Raw genomic sequence first — 13,640 nt, 5'->3', positions numbered from 1 at the left:
GTGATCAGAGGATGGACAGTGGATGATGTTCTCCATGAACAGGTGTATCTGGACAGGATGAAGTGGAAGAGGCTCATTACCAGTACACGGGAAACTGGAACTGTTAAATGATGATGGTGATATATTCTATATTATGACCAATTGCAAAATGGCAACATCTGTTGTCATTTATAACTCTAATATAAAAATGGACCACTTGTTTCATTTGGAATTAATTATAAAATGTTTTTCTGTTGTACAAAACAACTCAGAGCTCCTTAAAAAGCAATTTTTTCCCCATCAGTCTTCTGACTGGTTTCATGCAACCTGCCACAAATTCCTCTCCTGTGGTAACCTCTTCATCTCAGAGTAGCACTTGCAACCTACATCCTCAATTATTTGCTGGATCTATTCCAATCTCTGTCTTCTTCTACAGTTTTTGCCCTCTACGGCTCCCTTTAGTACCATGGAAGTCATTCCCTCACGTCTTAACAGACGTCCTATCCTCCTGTTCCTTCTCCTTACCAGTGTTTTCCACATAATCCATTCCTCACTGATTCTGCCCAGAACCTCCTCTTTCCTTACCTTATCAGCTCACCTAATTTTTAACATTTGTCTGTAGCTCAAATTCTTTGATTCTGTTCCGTTCCAGTTTTCCCACAGTTCATGTGTCACTAATATACAATGCTGCACCCCAGTCATACTTTCTCAGAAATTACTTCCACAAATTAAGGCCGACATTTGATATTAGTAGACTTCTCTTGGCCAGGAATGCCCTTTTTGCCATTCCTAGTCTACTGTTGACGTCCTCCTTGCTCCCTCTATCAGTGGTTATTTTACTGGCTAGGTAGCAAAATCCTTTAACTTCATCTACTTTGTGACCATCAATCCTGATGTTAAGTATCTCACTGTTCTCATTTCTACTACTTCTCATAACCTTTGTCTTTCTTTTATTTACTCTGAATCCATATTCTTTACTCATTAGACTGTTCATTCTGTTCAGCGGATCATGTTAATTCTTCTCCACTTTCACTCAGGATAGCAATGTCATCAGTGAATTGTATCACTCATATCATTTCACCTTGAATTTTAATTACACTCCTGAACCTTTCTTTTATTTCCATCATTGCTTCCTCGATGTACAGATTGAACAGTAGGAGGAAAAGGCTACATCCTTACCTTACATCATTTCTAATACAAGCACTTTGTTCTTGGTCTTCCACTCTTATCATTCCCTGTTGGCTTTTGTACATATTGTAAATGACCCATCTCTCCCCATACCTTACCCCTACTTTTCTCAGAATTTTGAACATCTTGCATCATTTTACATTATTGAATGCTTTTCCCAGGTTGACAAAGCCTATGAACGTGTCTTGATTTTTCTTCAGCTTTGCTTCCATTATTAACCACAAAGTCAGAATTGCCTTTCTTGTGCCTTTACCTTTCCTAAAGCCAAACTGATTGTCATCTAGTGCATCCTCAATTTTCTTTTCCAGTATTCTGTACAATTTTGAACATGTCTCACATTTGTAGCAACCATATACACAAATTTGAAAAATATGTAACCAACCGGCTGATTTTTACATATTTTTTCACATTATTCTGTATATTATTCTTGTAAGAAACTTGGATGCATGAGCTGTTAAGTGGATTGCATGGTAATTCTCACACTTGTCAGCTCTTGCCATCTTCGAAATTGTGTGGATGATGCTTTTCCAAAAGTCAGATGGTATGTTGCCAGACTCATACATTCTACACACCAACGAGAATAGTCATGTTGTTGCCACTTCCCCCAATGAGTTTAGAAATTCTGATGGAATGTTATCTAACCCTTCTGTCTTATTTGTTCTTAAGTCCTCCAAAGGTCTTTTAATTCTGATTCTAATCCTGGATCCCCTATCTCTTCTAAATCGACTCCTGTTTCTTCTCCTATCACATCAGACAATTCTTCCCCCTCATAGAGGCTTTCAATGTATTCTTTTCCCCCATCCACTCTCTCCTCTGCACTTAACAGTGGAATTCCTCTCTTACTGTTATCACCCTTGCTTTTAATGTCACCTAAGTTTGTTTCCTGTATGCTGAGTCTGTGCTCCCAACAATCATTTCTTTTTCACTGTCTTCACATTTTTCCTGCACGCATTTTGTCTTAGCTTCCCTGCACTTCCTATTTATTTCATTTCTCAGTGACTTGTATTTCTCTATTCCTGAGTTTCCCAGAACATTTTTGTACTTCATCCTTTCATCAATAAGCTGAAGTATTTCTTCTGCTGTTACCCATGATTTCTTCACAGTTACCTTCTTTGTACCTATGTTTTCCTTCCCAACTTCTGTGATGACCCTTTTTAGAAATTCCCACTCCTCTTCAACTGTACTGCCTACTGAGCTATTTCTTATTGCTGTAGCTATAGCCTTAGAGAACTTCAACCGTATCTCGTCATTCCTTAGTACTTCCGTATCCCACTTCTTTGTGTATTGATTCTTTCTGAATAATGTCTTAATCTTCAGCATACTCTTCATCACTATTATATTGTAATCTGAGTCTATGTCTGCTCCTGAGTATGCATTACAATCCAGTATCTGATTTTGGAATCTCTGTCTGACCATGATGTAATCTAACTGAAATCTTCCCATATCTCTCGGCGTTTTCCAAGTATACCTCCTCCTCTTGTGATTCTTGAGCAGAATATTCACTATTACCAGCTGAAACTTGTTACAAAACTCAATTAGTCTTTTTGCTCTCCCTTTCCTTGTCCCATGCCCATAGTCTTCCGTAACCTTTTCTTCTACTCCTTCCCCTACAACTGGATTCCAGTCTCCCATTACTATTAGATTTTCATATCCCTTTACATACTGTATTACCCTTTCAATATCCTCATACACTTTCTCTATCTCTTCATCTTCATCTTCAGCTTGCGACATCGGCTTGTATACCTGGACTATCATTGTCGGTGCTGGTTTGCTGCCGATTCTGATAAGAACAACCTTATCACTGAACTGTTTAAGTAACACACTCTCTGCCCTACCCTCCTATTCATAACGAATTCTACTCCTGTTATACCATTTTTTGCTGCTGTTGATATTACCCTATACTTATCTGATCAGAAATCCTTATCTTCTTTCCACTTCACTTCACTAACCTCTACTATGTCGAGATCAATTCTTTGCATTTCCCTTCTCAGATCTTCTAGTTTCCCTACCACATTCAATTTTCTGATGTTCCATGCCCTGACTCACAGAACATTGTCCTTCCATTGATTATTAAATCTTTTTCTCATAGTAACCTTCCTGTTGGAAGTCCCTTCCTGGAGATACAAATGGAGGACTATTTTGGAATATTTTGCCAATGGAGTGATCATCATGACACTTCTTCAATTACAGGCCACATGTCCTATGGATACACGTTGTGTGTCTTTAATGCAGTGGTTTCCATTGTCTTCTGCATCCTTATGCTGTTGAATTTCCTGTATGCTGAGTCTGTGCTTCCAACAATCATTTCTTTTTTGCTGTCTTCACATTTTTCCTGCAGCCGTTTTGTCATAGTTTCCCTGCACTTCCTATTTATTTCATTCCTCAGCGATTTGTATTTCTCTATTCCTGAGCTCCACCTTTAGGGGCAGTTTCCCAACCCTAGGACAAGAGAGTGCCCTGAACCTCTGTCCACACCTTCGCCTCTTTGACAAGGTCATTGGCAGAATGAGGGGTGACTTCTTATGCCGGATATCTTTGGCTGCCAATGCTGATTATTAATCAAAATTTAAACAGTGGTGGGATTCAAACCCGGGACCAAAGAAATTTTGATTATGAATCAAAGATGCTACACATAGACCATAAGATTTTGTAAAGTGTTGCATACACAGCTGTGAAATTTTGAAAAAGGGCCTCTAGTCGGGTCGGTGTTATTTCCTCATAATGACAAGATGCCCCTTTGCAGAAGATTGGCATTGATTGCTTTCAATGATATTATTGAGTCTTGTTGGATTCAAACAACAGAATTCAGTAAACTATTACAAAACATAAAAAAGCTAAAACCAATATTTTAGTCATCATTGAATGTGTTTGCTTATACTGAAAAGAGGTCCCTTTTCGCTTTCCAACTCACATTTAATAATCACTTTCTTGAGGTGGCTCAAAAGACTGGCATGAACAGTTCAAGGGTTACAATAATAGAGCATATACAAGTAGCAATGCCTCATAGATACAGACAAATTGCAATTATTTCAGGCTCTGGTAAGGAAATTAAAAATGTAATTAATTGCCTCAATAGTGTTGACTAAAATCCTGTATTCAGTCATATATGTGTAGTGATTCAATGGGGAATGCTTGCGGAATGAAGCAGAATGCTAGTAAATGCAGTTAATACACAAAATTACCAACAATGGATGTACAACAGAAACGCATGTGCATAATACAACTGTCCACAGTAAATTGAGCAGGCTAGTGTGTCAAAGATATTCCTTCCTGAGGGAGGGCTAAATACATATCACTGCCAAAGAGTCTTATTTATGTAATATTTTACATCATTTACGGTGAAGCCTCACAGACACCTCCACCCTCCCCTCGCCCCAGTGCAGGGCACTGGCAGTGGGAAACTGATGGCACAGTGAGGTCAATGGAGTTCACAGATGCTGATGTATTCTATGCACAGTTGTGCATGACCAGCTGTACCATGCCAGCTGCAAGGAAGTAAATGACAGCACCATTTCTTGGAGAAGAAACATTGTAATGGTTTCCCCTCCATTTCTCCCTTCCTTTAGCACAAGTGATAATGGGTAATGTATGTGGGGTGTCAGATAAGCCTGTAGCAGGTTCACTGGTCAGTGTTGAAGTTCTCCGGTTGTTCTTGTCATTGTTGTGGACTGGTTGGTTGTGGTGGTGATGAAAGAGGTGGTGTGGTGTTGTCTTTTTCTTCATGTGTGCTTGCTGGAGGAGACTGTTTCCTACCAGCCATGAGGATTATGAAATCACTGGCTTAAAGGTTTGATATTATCAGCCCTGATTCAATGCCATTGTGTAGCTTCTAGCTGTGAGTGAACTTTCTCTAAATAAAGCAGTTCTCTACCTGCCATTCCTCATGCTGTCTTTCAATGATGACAAAATCATCCACCAAATTTACACTTACTCTATTTGGCTGGAATTGTTGCACATCAAGGTTCAGCTTAAAATGCTGTAGTATACTGAATGTTTGAAGTTCCACCATGCAACATGGCAATGTGAGTGTTATTTTCTGTTCAAGCAACTGTTGCATCATGTGTGCTGGGTGTATCTCACAAAATCCATGTGTGTTTCAAGTGATGCTTGGGAATGGTGACTGGCTTCACATGTGGTAGTATACTGAATGTAATGTCTCCCAGATTTAGTACTCTGTGTGGTCCAAAATATGCAGTGCTAGTCTGATTGTATTGTTCTGTAACATTATGCACTCACAGTCTGACAGGACTTTGTATACAACAAATTTTGGTAAGCTGCAGGACAGGGGCTGCAGTATTCACATTCATGCAGTATGTTATTTCACTCCATGGGCTATTGCTTGTAGCTCTGTAGTTGCTGGTGGTTGTACTAGATATATGAAATCTGCTGGTACGTTGAGTGGCTTTCCATATAAAATCTCTGGCAAAGATGCTTTGAAGTCTTCTTTGAATGTATAACAGACACTAAGTAGAACCCAGGGTAAGGACTCTGTCCACTGGCTCCCAGGGTTCATAAGTGCTGCCTCAAATATTTGAAGACAGTGTTCTGCCAGTCCACTGCACTGTGAAGGGGCAGGCTGTGGTGTGGCAGCACTCAATGCTGCAGAGGTTATATAGCTTGGAGAACAAACGGTATGGACTCAAACTGGCAACCCACTTCGGTAGTGACGAATGCCAGAACACGATATCCACAGCTGTATAAATGCCCTCATCATCATCACAGAAAGAATATATGGTAATCTTCTCACTCCAGCAAGGGGATGATCAAATTGAAGTGAACGTGTTGTATCTGGCCTTTAGATATTTTGCGTCATCCAGTATCGGATGTGTATGTCATCCAGTATTGCAGTGCTGGCAAGCCATGTGAGTTCGAGTCCTTGCAGTATCACATCACTTCAGGCCAGACAACTTGCAGAGCAACTGTGGCATTAACTGGCTGAATCAGTGACATCATGGATGCTGGTAGGAGTGATTTAAAATGGAATGATCATATAAAGTTGATCATTGGTAAAACAGATGCCAGACTGAGATTCATTGGAAGAATCCTGAGGAAATGCAATCTGAAAACAAAGGAAGTAGGTTACAGTACACTTGTTTGCCCACTGCTTGATATTGCTCAGCAGTGTGGGATCCGTACCAGATAGGGTTGATAGAAGAGATAGAGAAGATTCAAAGCAGATTAGCTACATAAGATGAGTTTCTACATGCATCTAGAATGATCAACTCACTCCTTACACTTAAATCCAATTGAAGATGCACAAAATGTTCTACACTGAGAAAGTGTACCATTGCCACAGATCATTTCCAACCCTCAAAGGGCAATTGGCAGCATTATTTCAGACCACATTCAGTGGATCAAATGAGTCAATCTACAAGTGTGGGGATCTAGTGTGCATCCTATATCACCATGAGAGGACCTCTATTCTTATACAGGCAGTCTGTATGCCGTCAGTACTGACACACTGTACACAATATTTGTCACTCACAAGCCATGATGAGTTTTCTGATAAACTTACAGTGTCATGAGTTGCAATATTGACACAGTACACATTATCTCAATGTGTAAAGTTGTTTCATAGGTCTCAAAGAATCCTTAACTTTTGACACAAACAAAATTACATTACCTTATGGTCCACAGGCCTAGAAGCCAACATGTGAAGCAGTGACACTCCACAGTCATCCACACTACTGGGATCAGCACCAACATCCAACAGCATATTCAGGCCCTTTTTTTTTTTAAAAAAAAAAAAAAAAAAAAAAAAAAAAAAAAAAAAAAAAAAAGGAACAGAACTTTTTGATTTAATTGACCCTAAAATAGTCAGATATATCAACTAATCATTTCAATAGGTTGAACGTTTTGTGCAACAATTTTGTTGAAGAAAGTGTAACATAAATGTTTAAAATGGTAAGAACATTTTCCATTTCTCTTTAGTAGAAGTTCTGGCAATTTTAAATTCAATGTAACTCTTAGAGATTCTAAAATACATTGTAGCTCACACACAAATGTATCCTACATGAAAAATAAATGAAAAGTTCTCTAAAACTTGAGACACATTAGGGGCGGTCGGAAGACATTTACTATGAAAACACAGTTGATGAGCACAGAATGTAGCCCTGTATCTCAGTGTGGGGCTTTGAAAAGCTACCTATAGAAATGGCTTAAGCAATAGGGGCTCCTGCCTGGAAAATTAATGGAAGTCTTATCTAAAAAGCCATTCCTAAAAACTGTAATAAATATTTAGTGTCAACTGAAATTCCTGCCAGACTAGAACTCAAATCTGGATTTCCTGAATACTGTGATCAGTCAATAATAATAATAATAATAATTCCCGTGGAGGCCCGGGAAAAGAATAGGCCTCCGGTATGTTCTGCCAGTCATAAAAGGCGACGAAAAGAACAAACCACTAATAGGGCTAACCCCCCTTTTAGTGTGACTAGTTGGTTCAGGACAGAACTAAAGAAGCCTCGGACAAGCGCCTTCATGGTCGGGGATGACGCTTGAACCCTATGCCCGCCCACAATGGTAACGACACTGCTAGCCAACTGGAAAATGATTCAAATCCAAATAGAGGTGTTTTGCAGGATATGCTTCATGCAGCCACCCTAGAAGGAAAACAAAGACAGAGGATGAGATGGTCAGATGAAGTTAATCGACACCTCATGTTCTGTTATTACCAAGCAACAAACCTAGGAATCAACACAACTGGATACAGATCACAAGTATACACAACATTTATTACCAGATACCCAGAATTAAAATTTTTGACAGAACGACTAGCTGATCAGATCCGTGTAATAATAAAAAATAACACGATACCCCAGTCAGAATTAGAAAACATCAAACAACAAGTACAACAAATACTGGAACAAAATAATGCGCAATCAGAAGAAGAAGAAAATACAGTAATGGACTCAAACATCCCAGAGCAAACAAACAAAAAACAACGCGCATCAATTAAACAGTCAGAGGAAAACAAAATCTTAAGACAGCCACCAGAACAAGCACAAATAGAACATGAAGTGACACACATGTTAGATATAGAAGAAAAATTTCAGCTGACATATATAGAATACAAAGACACAAATACAGACATTAGACCATTCTTGCATAGACCGCCAAATAACCCAAAAGTCGAAACAACAATAAAAACTATCAACACAATCATACACAACAAAATAAATGAAAACACAACTATGGAAGAGTTACAACTACTGGTTTATGTAGGAGCACTCACTTCACTAAATATACACACTAGGCAGAGATCAGAACTAACCAACACACAGAAGAAACCCACAAAACCAGCATGGCAATACAGGCTACAGATCAGAATAGAAAAACTGAGAAAAGACATCGGACAGCTAACACAATTTATAAGAAATGAAATGTCAGAAAAAAAAACGAAAAAGGTTAGGTAAAATCTCACAATAAGAAGTGATAGAGCAATTAGATGAAAAGAAGCAGAAATTACAAGAATTGGCCAAATGACTTAGAAGATACAAAAAAAGTGAAAATAGAAGGAAACAAAACCAAACATTCAACACAAACCAAAAGAAATTTTACCAGACAATAGATAACACACACATTAAAATAGACAATCCACCAAACATAACAGACATGGAAAACTTCTGGAGCAACATATGGTCAAACCCGGTACAACATAACAGGCATGCACGGTGGATACAAGCAGAAACAGATACATACAAGATGATACCACAAATGCCTGAAGTGGTAATTTTGCAACATGAAGTCACCCAAGCAATTAATTCTACTCACAATTGGAAAGCCCCTGGAAAAGATAAAATAGCAAATTTCTGGCTAAAGAAATTCACCTCAACACATTCACATCTAACTAAATTATTTAACAATATAATAGATGGAAACATTCCACGCGGGAAAAATATATTTAAAAACAAAGATGATGTGACTTACCATACGAAAGCGCTGGCAGGTCGATAGAAACACAAACAGACACATACATACACACAAAATTCAAGCTTTCGCAACAAACTGTTGCCTCATCAGGAAAGAGGGAAGGAGAGGGAAAGACGAAAGGAAGTGGGTTTTAAGGGAGAGGGTAAGGAGTCATTCCAATCCCGGGAGCGGAAAGACTTACCTTAGGGGGAAAAAAGGACGGGTATACACTCGCACACACACACATATCCATCCACACATATGCAAACACAAGCAGACAAGCAGCGCTTTCGTATGGTAAGTCACATCATCTTTGTTTTTAAATATAAATTAGTTAACAGTTACACTGCAGACCCATTTAAATATGTCTGCTTGTGTTTGCATATTGCTTTGGAATGCTAGTTGCTCAGTAAGCTCCCAACTAGTAAATGATATACCATTAGCATAGTTTGATAGTTTTGAGTTTTTTGGCTGTGCTATTTATACACAAGAAACAAGACTGGCCAAAGTATGCTCCCCTGTGGGATTCCACAGTTGAAAGTTCTGAATGCTGATTTTACTGTTCGGAGCTTACTTTCATTGCTATAACTTAGTTTAGTGCACTGTCTTCTACCTTGGGTATAAGATTATTAAGAATTTTGATGCTGCTCCTCTTATAAAACCTTTCTAAGTTGGATAATAGCAGTGCATGATTCACAGAATCAAATGCTTTAGACAAATCTAGAAAAGTCCCAATTACTTTGTTTTCTTTATCCAGTCTGTTCAGCAGTTCATTGAAAAAGTTACTACTGCTGTTGTTGTGGATCTTCCTTTTCAGAACCTGTGCTGCAAGTTGTTTAATATTGAGTATTTACAGAAGATGGATTCAATTTGGTCTAGAATTACTGTTTCATGCAGCTTGTCAAGTGCTGAAGTCGATGAGATTGGCCTGTAATTGTTCATGTCAGTCATTGCACCCTTTTTATACAATGGTCATATCTCAGTAATTTTTAAAAGTTCAAGCAATGCCCACTCACCAATTGAACTGCTTATTAAATTATTGGTTTTATTAATTCATTTTTGCTACCTTTAAGTAATGTAAATCATACATCAACTCAGCCACTAGATGTTTTTATTTTGAGTTTTGAGATTACTATTATAGCTTATATGCTGTTACACTTCTTAGGAAAAATGAATTACTTATTTTAACGGAGTTTATTTGTAGTAACCAATATGCCATCTGTGTACAGCTCCAGTCCGGAATCAAACTGTTATTGTCACAAACATTTCCGCCTTTGATTTCTGAAAACTTCCTCCAGGAGCTCTGCCTCAGTTCAGCACACTCACAGGAGGGCATAATGTCAACTCTGAGATTACTTCATTTGTACATTATGTGATCAAAAGTATCTGGACACCTGGCTGAAAATGACTTGCAAGTTCGTGGCACCCTCCATCAGTAATGCTGGAATTCATTATGGTGTTGGTCCTCCATTAGCCTTGACGACAGCTTCAACTCTCACAGGCATACATTCAGTCAGGTGCTGGAAGGTTTCTTGGGGAATAGCAGCCCATTCTTCACGGAGTGCTGCACTGAGGAGAGGTATCGATGTTGGCTGGTGAGGCCTGGCATGAAGTTGGCATTCCAAAACATTCAAAAGGTGTCCTATAGGAGTCAGGTCAGGACTCTGAGCAGACCAGTCCATTACAGGGATGTTATTGTCACGCAATGACTCCACTACAGGCTGTGCATTATGAACAACATTGGGAAGCAAGAAGGTGCTTAAAACATCAATGCAGGTTGGTGCTTAAAACATCAATGTAGGTCTGTGTTGCAATAGTGCCACACAAAACAACAAGGGGTGCAAGTCCCCTCCATGAAAAACACAACCACACCATAACACCACCGCCTCCAAATCTTACTATTGGCACTACACATGCTGGCAGATGACGTTTGCCGGGCATTCACCATACCCACAGCCTGCCATCAGATTGCCACATTGTGTACTGTGATTTATCACCCCACACAATGTTTTCTACTGTTCAACAGTCCAATGTTTACACTCCTTACACCAAGGGAGGTGTTGTTTGGCATTTACCGGCGTCATGTGTGGGTTATGAGCAGCTGCTCGACCATGAAATCCAAGTTTTCTCACCTCCTGCCAAACCGTCATAGTACTTGCAGTGGATTCTGATGCAGTTTGGAATTCCTGTGTGGTGGTCTGGATAGATATCTGCCCATTACACATTATGACCCTCTTCAACTGTCAGGGGTCTCTTGTCAGTCAGCAGACGAGTTCAGCCTGTATACTTTTGTGCCGTATGTGACCCCTTAATGTGTTCACTTCACTATCACATTGGAAATAGTGGACCTAGGGATGTTTAGGAGTGGGAAATCTCATTGATATGGAGTACCTGGCAGTATGTGGCAGCACAATGCCACTGATATGAAAAACATATGTTTTTGGGGTGTCTGGATACTTTGGATCACATAGTGTACCTTCTTAAGGAATGATGTAGCTTTGAGAAGATCTTCTCCCATTCATTGACTTACTAGGACTGTATAATAAAACAAGCATTAGAAATTCACATGTGTACTAACTATGTTAAGATGGACACTGTAACCTCTTTTGCATTTGGAGACAAACACTTGAGATGGAGCATTTTCAAACAAATAAAACCAAGAAAAATAAATTCTCAAGCGAAAAGGTGGTGGTAGGGATGCTCTATGTTCCCTCTCCATTCCCATGTTCCCCCAGTGGGGGAGCGGGTGGTCACTGCTTCATTGCCAATTTTTCACATTTGTACATGTGAATTTCACTCTCCAGGTGACATCACTGCACCAGTAAAAGTTGTTGTTGTTATTATTATTATTATTATAGGATTAATTACTAAAAAGATCAATTCACAACAATAGTTTGCTGTACTTCTGTTATTTTCTACCAAGCATTCTTTTTCAGTGCATCCTCCCTGTGTACACTGTGATGCACCACTATTTTACTGATGTGGTCATTTCAAGAATGTCGTGGTCTGCCATGTTTTCATCTGCCAGGTGGTTTCCATTCAAAAATTTTCTTGAGCCACTGATGATCTGTCATTCTCAACAAATGCCCATACAATTATAAGAATTGTTCTCATTTGCCCTCATTCTAGCTCTTACTTCATCCCTAGTTTTTTCTCTATTCTAGATATTCTGGCACTCCTTTGTAAATAATCTTTTTATGTAGTTGTTGGTCTTCTCTCGAGGTCAGCATTTAAAATCCATAGTTCTCATCCATAGCACAAGACATATTCAACCATCAGCCAACCCACACTTTTCTTATTGTTGTTAGAAATGTATTTGTCCCATGAAACAGATTTCATACACCCTATTGTTTTTCTGCTTTGTTGTATTCTGTATTTTACTTTTGTATTATGCAATCCACTTTTTTCAATGCCTGCCCCACAGCCTTTGAAATTCTATACCTGTCTCATAACTGCTCTGTCATTGATGTGAACTTTAAATCTAGTGTCACTATTCACTATCAGTTCCTCAGTTTTTGTTAGACTCATCTGTAGTTCCCATTTGTCATATTCTGGATATAAATGTCATATCATGAACTCATGACCATATTTATCTAGTGTTAGGACACTCTGACCATCAGCAAACCTTGAAAACACCTGTACATCATTAACAATGATTCTCATTCTTCCACAGCTGTTCTTACATCTTCGGAGATCCACTTCTATATATAAATTGAACAAGAAGGGTGACATTCTGCAACCTTGTGTCAGCCTTTTGTTACATTAACAGGTTATGATAATTTTGATCTCTCTTAATCTGTTTTTTATCATGTCTGTACATTTTAATAAGGATCTGTAAATGATGGTCATCCAAATCTATATCTTTCAAAGTTTCCTTCAGTTTTGCTCTAGAAACCATGTCATTAGCTTTTACTAAACTTACAAAGGCAATGTGTAACTCCTTCCCTAGTGCTGTAAATTTCTCCCATAGCTGTTATAAAATAGAGAGGTTATCTGCACAGGGTCTGTTCTGTCTGAACCTACTCTGGTTCTCCCCAATATGGAGGCCAACATTTTGCCTTATTTTCTCATACATAATTCTGCCAAATAAGCATCTCATTGTGCAGTTTACACTAATGCCTCTGTAGCAATTATTGTCTCTTCTACACTCCTTGTTGAAACTGAACAACATACACTGTATGACCTTTTCCACTCTGATGGAATCTAACTCCATTGTCAACAGTTGTCCATAAAGTGCATTATTCTTTTCTTCAAATAGTGTCCTCCAGATTTCAATAATTCAACAGGAATATTTCCAGGTTGAGTTGATCAGTCATACTTCATTTTAGATGGTGTGCTGTTTACTTCCTCTATCATAATGGTCATATTTCAAATGGTGTCTTCAGTCATACCTTCTTCCTCTTTTATGTACTGGGGTTTGTTTTCAATTAGAAGAGGTGTAAAATGCTTTTTCCATTCTCTTAAAGGAATAAAGTTCTCTACTGCTTGATCTGATCATAGTCCTTCATACTTCTGTTGTCTATGGTCCACCTATTGAAATCTCTATCCCAATGCATTTCTGT

The 13,640-nt window shown here is 38.8% G+C and overlaps 1 protein-coding gene across 1 annotated transcript in view; it reads right to left on the bottom strand.

Moving 5' to 3' along the window:
- The window catches only part of LOC124789920 (serine/threonine-protein phosphatase 6 regulatory ankyrin repeat subunit B-like), a 365,119-nt gene that overhangs the window by 109,786 nt on the left and 241,693 nt on the right, over positions 1-13,640 (bottom strand). The window contains exon 11 of the mRNA XM_047257440.1: positions 6,791-6,892. Coding sequence (XP_047113396.1) covers positions 6,791-6,892 — 102 coding nt within the window. The remainder of the gene's footprint in view (positions 1-6,790; positions 6,893-13,640) is intronic.

The sequence above is a fragment of the Schistocerca piceifrons genome, chromosome 3 (assembly GCF_021461385.2).
Source record: "Schistocerca piceifrons isolate TAMUIC-IGC-003096 chromosome 3, iqSchPice1.1, whole genome shotgun sequence".
NCBI lineage: Eukaryota > Metazoa > Arthropoda > Insecta > Orthoptera > Acrididae > Schistocerca > Schistocerca piceifrons.
This window is presented reverse-complemented; position numbering and strand designations above follow the sequence as displayed.